The sequence below is a fragment of the Pteronotus mesoamericanus genome, unplaced genomic scaffold (assembly GCF_021234165.1).
Source record: "Pteronotus mesoamericanus isolate MK-2021 breed Mesoamerican mustached bat unplaced genomic scaffold, CSHL_Meso_final scaffold_54, whole genome shotgun sequence".
Taxonomy (NCBI): domain Eukaryota; kingdom Metazoa; phylum Chordata; class Mammalia; order Chiroptera; family Mormoopidae; genus Pteronotus; species Pteronotus mesoamericanus.
The window spans coordinates 26,104,673-26,118,712 of NW_026555321.1; the positions used below are offsets into that span (position 1 = coordinate 26,104,673).

The 14,040-nt window shown below is 45.3% G+C and overlaps 1 protein-coding gene across 6 annotated transcripts in view; it reads right to left on the reverse strand.

Annotated features, from left to right (window-relative positions):
• Positions 1–2,231: 2,231 nt before the first annotated feature.
• The window catches only part of NMNAT3 (nicotinamide nucleotide adenylyltransferase 3), a 93,310-nt gene continuing 81,501 nt past the window's right edge, over positions 2,232–14,040 (reverse strand). For 4 of the 6 annotated variants that reach the window (XM_054595616.1, XM_054595615.1, XM_054595617.1 and 1 more), the window contains 2 exons: positions 9,255–9,337; positions 2,232–3,439 (listed from right to left, as the gene is read on the reverse strand). In XM_054595616.1, the coding sequence (XP_054451591.1) occupies positions 3,021–3,439; positions 9,255–9,337 (502 nt within the window). In that variant the 3' untranslated portion in view covers positions 2,232–3,020. The remainder of the gene's footprint in view (positions 3,440–9,254; positions 9,338–14,040) is intronic. The other 2 variants (XM_054595619.1, XM_054595620.1) reach the window with 2 other exon arrangements.

Sequence of the window (14,040 nt, forward strand, 5' to 3'; positions counted from 1 at the left end):
TGTATGCTATCTGAGGGGAGGGACTGTATTTATTTTGCTCTTTATTGTATCCCTAGTGGTTAGTCTAGTGCCTGGCACATGAGAGGTCCTCAATAAATAGGATTTGAATAAACGAACTCTGAATTTTGAATCATAATGAAAATCATAAAAATACGAGCTTCCACTCATTGACAGTCTCCACTTGCCAGGCCCTGGATGACAGTTTGAGGGAACAGCTATGCTGGGAGCCTCGGCCTGTGAGAACAGGGGAGAGAAAGCCACCCTGGCACTGGGAAGTAATGGGGACTGGGGTTGAGGGTGCCTTTGAGTCAAGGATGTGTCTTCTAATGCCTACTGTCAAGAGTACTGTGTCCCCCCAGAATGAACACGACTTCATGAATGGTAGGTACTGTTCCTAAATTAGTTTTGTTTTGTTTTATTTTATTTTATTTTTAAATGAGAGGAGACTATTCTAAAGCTGCTGCCTCCTAATTTTCCCTGTTGGGAAAGAGAACCCTTTCTCATATACATACTTCCCACAGCCATGTTCTTAAACCAGTGGGTCTCAATTAGAATGATTATTTTGTGTCCAGGGGACATGTGGCAATGTCTGGAGGCATGTTTGTTGTTGCAGCAGGGAGTGTGGGAATGTTACTACCAGCAGCTAACAGACAAAGGGCAGCGATGCTGCTAAGCACCCTGTAATACACAGGGCAGCCCCTCACAGCAAAGAATGATCTTGCCCAGAATGTCAACAGTCCAAGCTGAGAAACCTTGCCTCACACTCACAGTCTCCCTCTCTATCTCTTTTTCTGGACACTACAGCTCTTTGCACTTTTTTTTCCTCCTTTGTCTACTATGTTCCACAAAGAAGAGTGGGGCAACATGGCTCAGAGAGCAAGGGGGAAGAAAGATATTCAACGGAGTGCATGTGATGCAATTTCAATTACACATTCAGCTTATTAAAAATAAACTAGTACTTCCCTGGCTGGTGTGGCTCAGTGGATTGAGTGTCGGCCTGTGAACAAAAGGGTCGCTGGTTCAATTCCCAATCAGGGCACAGGCCCCCAGTAAGGGGCATGAGAGGCAACAACACATTGATGCTTCTCTCTTCCTCCCTCCTTTCCCCATCTCTAAAAATAAATAAAATCTTTTAAAACACCAACTAATATTTACTGTGACAGGCACTGTTCTAGGCCAGGCCATCGAATGGTCTGGGAATCTTATTAAAGTGCAGATTCCGAGTCAGTTGGTCTGGGGCGAAGCCTGAGAGTCTGCATTGCTAACCAGCTCCCAGGGAACGTAAATATTGTGTAAAAACACTCGGAGTCGCAAATTTCTAGGCACTTAGCAGCAAACAAAACAAAGACTCCCAGCCCTTGGAAAGCTTCCAGTCTGGCTAGAAATATATGGGACCCAAAGAAAGGTAGACAGGCTGAAGTCAGAGGCACTAAAAGACTTAGAAAACCAGAGCTGGAGAAGAACTTCGAGAATGTTTAATCAAACTCCCCCATTTTAGAGGTTGGGAAGCCTGGGGTCACAGTGGGGAAGAAAGCTGTTAAAGTCAGAGTTTGTTGTGGCAGCTTTTGGACAAGGCTGTTGGATTCCAATTCCCTTGTATTATCAGCGTCCTTAGGGACCTCTTGAGGGCAGAGGTCATTCATGGAGGGGAATGGCTAGCAGCTTCAGAGGTTGCAGGAGTGGGGGTCTGGAGGACCTGCACAGGAGGGTCCCACTACTCTGGAACCAGGAAATCAATTTCAGTCATTGCCGTTATGACACACATGCACACACTGGGATATATTTGTGGAGATAATAGGTTCCTTCTGGCTGACCCTTTGTTTTTCTGCATGACTAGGATGAGCTGGGGAAAAGGATGGAGAAGTAATCTGAATGCATTTAGGCATTTGGCCAGCAAGTATAAAGAGTAAACTCAAACAGAATTGGGCCAATTAAAACCTCTTTCTAATCAGGAGTGGAAGGACAAATCCCGAACCCGCGCCAGGCGCCTGATCCCGTCTCTCAGGGCCTACCCGAACACGGCCATCCACCCAGAGCTCCAATGGGAGGACTGTTTGTATGGTGCTGAGGAGCAATTGCTTTCTCTGCTGCTAGGACTTGGGAACATATACTTTTAAATTCATGCCAGTTTGATTGGAACAGTAGCAAATTTCGTGGAGTGGCTAAAAAGAAGGATTACAGCTGGTACACCAGGAATTAATAATATAACAAAGGAAAAGAAAGAGAGAAACTTTTCATTAGTACTTTTTGATGTCAATTTATTATTTATCCCTTTGTCGATACTCAAACAGGCAATCATTAAACATTCAGAAAGATCCTCTAACAGAGCTGAAGCATCTGTCTTACCTGAGTTTTTTAGAAACCTGGAAATCAAGAGCCCTGGTGTTTATAAAATAACTGTGTTAAAAATGTCTGCTGTATCAAAAGTACTGTTTGAGGATCACTACTCAGAAAGAAAGATTTATGTTTAAATTTTATCAATGGCCAGTAAGCAGGCAGGCCATGGTTCTTAATGGAAGATCCAATGTAAATTAGCAAAGTGCTGCTTCCAAATTTTTAAGCCTTCAGTTTTATTTTGTTTGACACATGGTGTTGACAAAACCCACTGTTTGGTAATTAGCATCCTGTCAAATCTCTCCAATCAAGACCAGCACGCTGCACCTGGTCCTAGTTCAAAAATGCACTGCGGGCAGTTCCGATCTGACCCACAGGGGACATTGCCACATGCAGAGCTGCTGTCAGGGTGCCCGTCACAGTTACCATTTACAAAATGAGAAGGCTCCGCACCCAATGGTTCTGAGAACTTTTGCCTCATCCTAACGATCTGCCACACCATTTTTACATCTTTGATAAATGTCCCTCCTTGTGATGTAGACACCTGCTCCTCCCTAAAGAGGCATCTCTTCCTGGGACAGAAGACTCTTCAGAAGTACAATCATTGTCGAAATAAACACAAATGAAAAACAGAGAGGCAAAAATAAATAAATAACAGGAAAACAAAGACCTTAATGGCTTTCTCCTCAGGAGGAGCTTGGTGGAGAAGTGGCCGGCCCTCCCTGTCTTGTCTTTCCTTCACTGTTCCGGGTGCCGTTGCCTTTCTGGGAACTGTCCCTGGAATAGAGGTTGTGGTTCTTGATGTATGCGATGACAGAGTCCGGGAGCAGGTACTTCACGCTCTGCCCTTGGCGCAAGGCGCTCCTGATGTACGTGGCGCTGATCTCGTTCTGCACTGGCTCCCTGACCAGGTGAATGTTGTGCTGGTACCTCTGCAGGATCGGTGAGCCCATGATGTACCCCTTGGGGTCATGACCAGCCCGCCCCACACACACCAGGCCGAACTTCTCCACTATTTCCTGGATGTGCTCGTCTTTCCAGAGGTTGGGGGTCTGGAAGGTCTTGAGGACATCTGCTCCGCAGAGGAACTTCAGTTCAGGCACAGCTGGAAAAACAAGGGTAGATCCCAGCAAAGTTACAGGAAGGGTCAAGGCCAGTAAAGGAAGATATTCCATTTGAAATTTTCATAACTGTTTTTCTTGGAATATATAGAGAACACAATGTCTCCCTGTTCATGACTTAAAAAGCATGAATCTGAAGCCACTTCAGGGACATACAGTTATAAGTAATAAATCAATCAATAAGTCTTTTGTTTTATATTGGTGCAGTGCCAAGTTCTGTAATACAAAGCAGTTTTTATTTGCAGCATTACACCCCAAGTCTGTGGCTGCTGGATCTCATGGCTGAGGGTCCGAAGGTGGCTCTGCTGCACCCAGAACCCCATCTTCTAATAGAGGTACACTTCTTAAAGCCCTAGGACTGACAGGCTGTGGGCCTCAGACAAGTTCCTGCCCCTCTCAGAATCTATCAGCTCTAACATGTATACTTCTATAAGGAAGACCTCATCATAAAAGTTAATTGTAAAGTATAACCAAAAGGTTCCTAAGACCCCAGCTGATGACCTTTTCATCTGTTTTCAATGAAACAAAGCTCTAGAACAAGTGATCAATGTGGATAATCCTTTCACATTTGTTCTAACTGAATGATGATTGTGCTGATAAAAGAATACCTAATGTTTATCGAATGCTTACTATGAGCACTATTGATTGTTAAGCGCCTTCAGTGTATGATCTCATTTGAGCCTCAGGACAATTTTATAAGGTAGGTATTCCTGTTGTGTCCATTTTGCAGAGGGAGAAACGAGGCACACGACTTGCCTGAGGTCACTCGTTTAGGCATAGTCGTCAGGAGTCAAGCCTGACAGCCAGCCTCCAGGTGGGGCATTTGTAACTGCTAGGCTCTGCTGCCGCCTGCTGGCAGGAATTGTACGTGCATCGGAACTGAGAAGCCCTTTCTCAATTTGGAAAGGAAAAATCAAGTCCATGGTAGAAGCAACCAGCAGGATCTCTGGTCCTTTGTGGGGTGGATTCTATCTTCGGTAAAAGGCAAAGACTGGGCCTCTGAGTGCTGGCATCTCTCAGTCACCATGAAACCTCAGGTGGGAGGAGCTTCAGAGATACCGCCTGCTGGGAAAAAACCTGAAACATTCAGTTCAGGCTCCTCTACTGTGGAACCTTCAAAGGATTCTGGGCATGGGCCAGAGTTCTAAGAGGAGCATCAGACCAGCTGTGGAGTGGAAAGAGAAACTGAAAGTGTCATGGAGATGTCTGAATTCCGGCCTCGGTTGGGCACAGGCTGCTGTGGGGCTAGAGCCAAGGTCCTTCCTTCTTTGGGCCTCAGTTTCCCCTCTCTGAAATGGCGGGCAATGGACTTGTTTACTCAGCAGAATGAAATTATTATACCTTTGAAGAAACACTCTAGTCACATAATATTGGTATAATGAAATGATATTCAAACATTTATTAATGCATGGTTAAGAACTAGGATCCTAGAGACAGGCACCTTAGATTCAAATCCTGATTTGTCACTCAACAGCTGTGTGACCTCAACTTTAAAATGAGGTTATTAATAGTAATTATCAAATAGGATTAGTTTAGAATCAAACGAGCTTATAAATGTAAAGTACTTAGAATCGTAATTGGAAGAGAGTTAAGTGTGATATGTGTTAGCTACCATCCATCCATCCACCTACTTACCCACCAATTCATTAATCAACACATTCACTGGACACTTATGAGTTATCTCCTGCCCTTTTAAAATCAATACAACTGCATTTAAAGACTCAATAACTCACACTTTTGGCTAATTTGGGCTGGTCCCTTTCCTCTAACATATATGTGGATTTGACCTACTCTGCACCAGTGAGGTTTTACTCTAATTTCTTATTGTTTCAACCACTGTAATATAGCATAAAACCAGAGTTTGTCTTTTCAAATAGTTGGGTGGTTTTTATATTGTCTTCCTATGGGGAAGCTAAATGCTGTACATTTAATTCTAGGGTCTCCAGGGGCCTGGGGCATACAATCCCTGTTCTCAAAGGTCAGATGTTTGTGGGGACGATTTCTACATATCAGCTTCAATACTAGATCCTGCTGGATTCATTGACAATGGCAGTAAGGAATAGGATTCATTCTGAGCCCTTGCCTACAGGGAATACATGCTCATTGCTCCCCTGCTCAAGTCAAAGGCAGGTCTTCCAGCCAACAGGTGCCTCAGACTCCAGCTCGGGGTAGTCCTACCATCGGGCCTCACAGAGGTGCTCACGTATCCCTTTCAAATCCATTCGCCTCCCTGCTACAAAATGCTCACATTGAGTGGCTCTGACCATGCAGGTCCCAAGTACATAAGTCTGAGGTGTTGAATAAAGGCTGACAATTTGATTTGTCTGAGCAGGGACACGGTGACATAAGTAGGATGTCCACTGGCATTTTCAGGCAGTGTGATCTCTTTGAGTAGCCACAGGCTTTGAAAAGCAGATGAAGCAGAGATTTACATGGAATGTGAGGAAGTACCACCAGGACCTTTTTCTGTGAATGTCTATCTGCCCTAAATCTATGACATTAAAGAGCCCCAACCCCAAGGTCAGCCAGCGCTGGGTTGGAGTTTCAGATCCGCTGGGTCTCTGGGGTAGTTGTAGAAGACAGGCCTGCTTCCTCCGCTGTAAAGTGGGGATGATAAAACCTCCTGTAGAAGTTACAGAAATTGAGTGAGGGAGCGAATGCTATGTGAATTTCCTGCCTAGTGCAGGTACGGACATGGCCCCGTGGGCCACACAGACACACGCAGGAGTGTGGGACTCCTGGTCTACACAGGAGGATACCAAAGGCAAAGCCAGGTATTGGCATCTGCCGAGAGGTTGCCACATTAACCAGACAAGTCAGCGTGAAATGGAACCAGAGGAAGTGCCTGCTGGGTCTGTACGGAGAGGGTGTCCTCTGAGTGTCGCTGGGCTGGGCTCAGCCCCGTCAGCACAGGTGGGGACCACCTTCGCAAAGACAGACCGGTTGGGCCATTAAAGGACCCAGGCATCATCCATCCCAGTGTCACACCCAAGTAGCCCAGAAAGCAGCAAGCGATCCACATGACTCTGGGGAGGCCAGCGGGGCCGCAAATCACGGGAGTGACGGGCAAAGCAGGGCTCTGGCAGCCAGAAAATGCCGAGCTCAGCCGGAATTTGCAATCCTGGAGTAGAACAGCACACAATAAAATACACAGCACACCGAGCAGTCCTTTAGAAATATGTCACTAGTAACATACAAGCCATCTCATCAAAAGCCAAACTTCTGCTGAGAAAAACGTCTCCCTTTTTAAAATTGCTCTAGTACGTTTTTTCTGATAACAAACATGAGGTCTGTGTTAATTACAGAACATACAGAAAATACGTGTTAAGAATAGGAAGCAACAACAATAATAATTCTGCTGTCTACAAACTGTCAATACTTGGTGTTACTTTAAAATATTTACATTTTTCAATATACTTGAAATTATACATACAGAGTTGTATCTTGGTGTTTTCCCACTTACCTCATAAGCATTTTGGCATATCATGAAAACCTTTTGTGTAGAGTCTTCATCCCATGTATAATGTATAATTTATTTACACATTCTCTTACATTTAAACATTGAGGTTGCTTTTATTTTCTGCCATTATAAGAATTGCTGTAATAAACATCTTTCTGCCTAAAATCTTTGTCCTGATTTCTAATTCTTTCCTCAGTCAGATTCCTAGGAGAGACCTACATCAAGCAAGGGGCATGGACATTTTTAAAGCCCCTAATAAATTTTGGTAAACTGAAAAGCCCACTTTTCATTCAGTGTAAACTTCCTTTTTTAATGTTTACTTTAGATGAGAACAAGATGAGTAGGATTTAGGGTTTGAACAGAGAAAGGGGCCAAGCAGAGTAGGCTGGGAGCCCCTAGCAAAACAAACCCAAGGAGTGTGCCCTGAGCTGGGGCAGAGGGAGGGAGAGCCCATCTCAGGGAAGGTGGCTGGGATTGCTTTCACGGGGAAGGTGGGTCCCAAACTGGGCCTCACAGGCCAGGTAGGGTTCAACAGCAGAGCAAGGTGGGAAGGGGGAGGAGGGGCAGGCCAGGTAAGGAGCCGAGGTGACAGGGATTCTGGGGGCCTCTGCAGAGAGGTGAGGTGTGGGAAGATGGGAGCCCCAGGGCGGCATGCCTCCCACATCCTGGGGGGCTCCCTGCCTCTCACTGGGGGCCCCAGCAGTCCCCAGTGGCACAGGCTGCCCAGCACCTTCACTGTCCCCTGCCTTTGTGCCTTGCTCGGCTGCCCTTCTGCTTAGTAATGCCCCCGACCCCAGATGACCTACTGATCCTGAGTCTCCGGGCAGGCTCTCCTCCTCCAGGCAGCATCCCTAGTCTGAGCCTGGACTCACCGCCACTCACAGCCTGACTCCCGCTCAGGTCAGGGCGGGGGCGGGCTGTCTCTGTTCTCAGCCTGAGCCTAGAGCCTGCTCCAGGGAAGTGCTCAGCGAGCATCTCTAGAACCCTATTCGGAGTGGCTGCTGAGTCAAAGATGATTCAGAAGGGAGGCAGAAGGCTGAGAACTAACACTGCAGTGTGCTCCTGACTGGGGGGCAGGGCCAGGAGACCATGCAGTCAGGATGGGAGGCAGAGACCAGAGAACATAATACACATCGTATAAGCTGACTGTACAGGAGACTCTCTAACTCTCTCTTTCTTAGATTCCTTCTCGAGTGCACAGTTCCTCAGAACTGCAAAACATGTCCTCAGGGCGCCTAGGAAACATGCAGATTCCCAGGTGCCATTCATGCTCAGGAGGTCTGGGGTGTGGCCTGGGAATGAGCTTTTTAGCAAACCTCACAGGTGATGCTGCTGTTGAGCGACCAGCATATCGAGACTGCTGCATGAAACCTTTAGGGCCTGCTGGCATGTTCGAGTCCTTTGAGAAGAGAGTTTCCCAATCTGTGGTCTGGGAAGCCCTCGTTCCGAGAAATACTAATATGCATTAGAAAGAGTTCCATGACTAAAACATGATAATAGTTGCTATTTCCCTTTCCTGGAGAGTCACAATGCACATGAACATCGAAGCGATTCGGGAAAGTCATGCGGTAAAGACACCAGTTTAGGTTCGTTCAACCGTGACATTCCCAAACTCTTGATTTGGAAATAGTGCCTCACCAACCAAAGCTGGGGGAGCAACAGACGGGGCTGCTAGAATTTCAGCCCAGGGGGGCTGGTAGTCAATTCCCTTGTGTCTCACATCCTGCCCTCCCACCACCTGGTGCTTCCGTTTATTTGCAGGAGGGAGCCGTGCATTTGATCCCCCAGGACCATGGCTGCTGTTAGAGAAAGACGGTACTTTGAAATGATAGCTGACGAGGTTCCATCGCCCACCAGGAGTTGACAACAGGGTTACAAATTCGAAGACTAATCCAAATCAACTTTAAATTCCTTTAAAAACAGGTTTTCTCTCCTGAGTAAACCACTGAGTGAACAGTGCTTTGAGTATTAGTTTCTCAGTTTAAGGGGTATAATGGCACATTTTGTATTCAAAAAACACCATAAAAAAAAAAAAGAACAAAAAACTAAAAGGCTAAGGCTTTTAAAAACCCCCCAGCATCACTCACCCACTTATCCCTGTGCAGCCCCGACTGTAATCCATGTCACAAGCACAAGTCACAAGGATAAGTAAACCCCTTTGGGGCAGAATACCCAAAATAGCGTAACGGTCTACAAGGGGCAGTAGCGATTGTTCAATTTGACCCTTCAGCCTGAGAAGCATCACCCCCACCAGGTGAGTCACAAAATGCCTCTTTGTGCCCAGAGGGCTGTGACTCCCACCGGTTCTCCCTCCCACAGACAAGGGGGCCAGCACCCACCTGCGGGCACCGGGGAGACAGCTTTGTCTGGGTCCACGCCTTCCTCCTGGGGCAGAGATCTGAGCAGTTCGCTGTGATGATGCCTGTGTTGCAAACAGAGGGCTCAGGGTGCGTCCATAGGGCCCACTCCCTCAAAGCCACCCGGGAGCTCTCAGATGTCTCAGCCTGCTTCTTAGGTAGCACTTTCCAAAAATATTTGCTGAGGGCCTACTATGTGCCAGGCCCTGTTGGATAGGAAGCGGATGCTGTGGCATCCTTCCAGAATGCCTTGTTCAAGAAAGTTCACTACCTTCTGTGAGCCCTGTGAGAAAGGGGGGAAATTAGCATATTTCTACTCTTTTCACATTTTCTTTCAATATCTCACTTTTAAAAAAGAAGTGAGTAGGGACCAAGGACATGGGCTATTAGAATCAGACAGACCTGAGTTCAAAATACAAATATTCATTTTTAAAGCTGGGATAATAATACACACTTTTTAGACTTTTGTGAAGATAAATGAGCTGCTACACAGTAGGCACGGGCCCACAGCTGGCTCCCAAAAGCGATGCTCACTCTTATTGTAAGTTAGTGTCTTAGAACGGGGGAGGGTGATGGCCAAGAGTCTCCGTGTGGGTAGCTCAGCATGTGCACAACAAGAAATAATGACAGTGCCTGCCTCCAGTGGGTGGTTATGAAGATTAAAGGGGATGTACACACAAAGTGCACTGAACGGTGTGCGCACAGAGCAGATCTCGTTACACGTTAGCATTTCAAATATGATTAGACTCACACCGATTTGGCATGCGTGGCTCTTTTAGCTTTCTGTCTTCTGCAAAGCAAGAGATAGCTGTGTCATCTCCTTTATTTTTAAATCAAACACAGGTAATCACTATGTCATATCAATTTGATGGTCCATCTTCTACCTACTGTATTATGCATTAACTAGAGCTCTATCTGGGAGGGAGCAGTGCTTGGTGGTAAAAGCATATGCTTTGCAGCCAGAGAAGGTGGGTTCAAGTTCAGGTTCTCTTGCACATCTGCTCCTGGGTATGTCACTAACACTCTCAGGGCCTCACTGACCTTGTCTGTTAATTGGTTGTGAAAGTTAATCCGATCTTATCCCCACTGAGTATCACAAGATCGCGATGGACAAAGTGCTCCATCCTGCCAAACGCTAAGGAAGTGGCTCGGTGCTGATTATTACTGAAAAGGGATCAGGGTGAAGGTGAAGTTCAAAAGTTAGACTGACTGGGTTGGAACTCTAGTTCCAGCTTGTAGCTGTGCAATCTCGGTGAGTTCCTTACGCAATCTGTCTCCAGTTTCCTCCTCTGTAGGTTGGGGGATAATGACAGTACCCACCACAGAGAGCTATTGTAAGGATTAATTGAAGAGCTTAGCATTGGCCCGTATACAGAAAGTGCCCAATAAATGTTAGCTGCTATGGTTATTATTGCTGTCAGTCTATCTTCCCCACCAGACTGTGAACAGGGAGCTCATTTAAATCATCCTTATAGTCTTAGTACCCAAGAACTGCTTACCTAGAGTCCAATGAATTCAGGAACAATGGAAGGAATGGATAAATAAATACATTTAATTCTGGTCCAAAGTGCTTCCTGATGATCTCAGAGACTCAGCTGAGTTTTCTTAAGGCCTAGCTGTGTTTCCATATTGTTTTTCCGCTTTGGTTTTGCTAAACTTCATCTCTGAGGTTTCACTTCTGGGTTAGTCTGAAATCTCACATCAGACTGAAGTAGGTTTGAATTTCACCTGTTTTCTAACTGTAGGACTTTGAGTATGTTACTGCCCCTTCCAGAGCCTCCACTTCCCAATCTGTAAAATGGGGCTAAACCCACCTACTTCTCAGAGTTGCTGAGCTGATTAGATGTTATATATGTGAGAGTGCCTGGTACACACAGTAGGTGATCAATAAAAGTTGGTGACTGTCATTTTATATTACTTACCTTGAAGCTCCTAGTACCAGTTAACCCTACTTTGAATAATTAGCTAGATGTCTGAACTCTGGTGTGGAAATGATTACTTTCTGTGACAAATGCCTCTTCCTCATAGAACTCCATTCTGCCTCTGGGGGAAGTGGCTGTCACTTCCTCTTGTTGCGTGCCTCAGAGGTACCCTGGTGTGCTCAGCCCTGGGCCTGCAGACCGATCCTGGGTGACCCTGGCAACATGTTCTTTATGTCCTAAGCAGCCCCACTGGTCTCCAGGGACACCTGATCAAAGGGTCGCTGTGGCAGGAGCAGTCAGCCACATGCTGTTCCCGCCAGTAGACCCCTGGCATTGAAGACGGCCATGAGCACGGCTGCGGAGTTGGACTGGGGCTCCGCCACTTGCGTATTTGTTGTATGAACTGTGATAAACTTAGCTTCTCTAAACCTCAGTTTCTTCACCTGTAAAATGAGGACAACATCAGATCGTGTTTGCAAAGGGGCCCATGAGGTGACGATGATGGACCACATCAAGTGGCATGTGAGGAAGGCTCCTCCCCACAACATGGGGCAAAGGTGAGTGACATAGTTATCAAATGCCCTAAAAGCATGAAAGCTGGCCTACATTTTAAAAATTAGAGTAAAAATAAGCAACCTGATAAGGAGAGAAAGAATCCTCAATAAGTCCCACAGTGAGTTTATTTTTTAGTGATTTTTGTCACTGTTACTATGATGGAAATTCACTGTGGACTCTATCAAGAGGACACTAAACTGAGCAAAGGGTGGAGTGGGTGTACCAATCTTCTAAAATCTCCTAACTTTACAATTTTAACCAGATATTCAATCTTTTGTTTTTTTTAAAGTGCTTCTGGTAGTTTTAGAAAAACATTAGTAATCTTTTTTTTTTTTCTGATGCACTTGAAGATGAAGCTCAATCCAAATACTGAAAAAACATCTGATAATCAGCTATCTGATAAAATGGCATTGACTATCTGTATCAGCAGAGTCTCAACCTTGGTGAAACAAAATAAATCATTTGGGGACTTTTAAAAAATTACCCATGCCTATACCCCAACCCAGACGATTCATAATCTTGAGGTGGGGGTGCTGAACACTTTTAAAAGAAGTTTCCCAGGCCAATCATAATCTTGGGGGAGGGTGAACATTTTTTAAAAAAAGGCTTCCCAGGTGATTCCTTCAGCCAGAGTTGACACCACTGGTTTGCACAGGTCTCGGTCCTAATGAAAAGCCTGATTCACATACAAGTTGCCAAGGCAACTGAGGCTGCGGCCTCAATCCTGGTTAAAATCACGAGGGAGCTCTTAAAAATCCTGATGCTCCACCCAGACCAATGACATCCCAGTCTCTGGGGTTAAGACTCCGGTATTGACACTTTATTTATTTTTAGAGAGAGAAAGAGGGAGAGAGGAAGAGATGGAGATAAATATTGATGTTAGAGAGAAACATTGATTGGTTACTGGGGACCGAACCTGCAATCTAGGCATGTGCCCTGGCCAGAAATCAAACTGGAGACCTTTTGCTTTGTGGGATGATGCCCAACCAACTGAGCCAAACCAGTCAGGGCAGCATTGACACTTTTGAAAGCTCCCTAGATGATTCAATGTGCAGTCAGGGCTGAGAAGCACTGGACTAAAGGATATAGTTAAAAAAAAAATGTGTTCAGTAAAATTTTAGCTCACACTTGCATTTTGCAGCAGAAGCACTAGTAATATGATGTAGTACTGTGGTTAGTTCCTATTTATCCAAGAATGGCCTCTCTGCTTTGAGGATAAATTATAGCCCAGTGTTAGGGATACAGGGAAGGTAGCTAACATTATTAAGCACCTACCAGAAATCAGGCGTTTTCCCCTGCACTATGTAATTCACACTGTGCCCAGTGAAGTAGGTGGTGTCATTCCCGTATTATTAGGTGAGGAATTGAGGCTCAGAGAGGCTAACTCACTTACATCAAGTCACTTAGCTAGTAAATTGGGCTCCAAAATCTGGGCCCTAGGCCACACTCCGCAAGGCCGAAGACAGCATCTGTTTCTGCTTACATACTCAAACTAAATGATTTGTTAGATTGTCTTTCGTTTTGTTTCTATTCCCCCGTTAGCCTAGATAATGAGAGCTGACTATATGGCTTATTCTGAAAGGATGACCTAGGAATAAATTTATTCCTTCTGTTAAAAAAAAAAGAGAGCACAGGTTCTAACAATTATTTAGTATTTGTTCTCCTTTTAACTTGGCAACAGGTTCTGAGGTAGCACTGTAACCGCCGAATGCTTTTAGCTGCTTTTCCCCCCCACCCCGCTAAAAGGTAAATAATAAGAACCAGGATATGTAACTAAATGTTTACCTAGACTAAAAAGGTAAACATTTTTCTCCCAAGTGACTTTGAAGATAAGTAAAAAATGAAAATCTAAACAGATTATAAACAGAGCTGCTAATTATTTGACCTCGTCCCTCATGCTTCCTATTCTGATAATCCTTGTGCTTCCAAATAGGTACAAGACACAGCCCACAATTTGTAATCCCCTCCAGCAGAGCTGGCTGTCATTAGGGAAGAGGCAGGCCCACCTCCCCATCCCCTGTAGCAGCCCGGACAGGGGGACTCCTGCTTCTCTAGCAAACTCCCAGTAACGTTTCCCAGACCCTAGTCTGACCCATTGTCCTAACATGCAGGACTTGCCAGGGCTTCTAAACAGCAAATTACTTATGCTAAATGCTGACAGCAATTCCAAGAGAAAAAAAAGCAACCTATTTTTGTGTAACTATTTCTAGATTCATAGTTTTTTCTTCCCTATTTTAAAGGCTAGATTTATAGAACCCGGATTTGTATAATTAGAAAAAGATGGCTTGTTA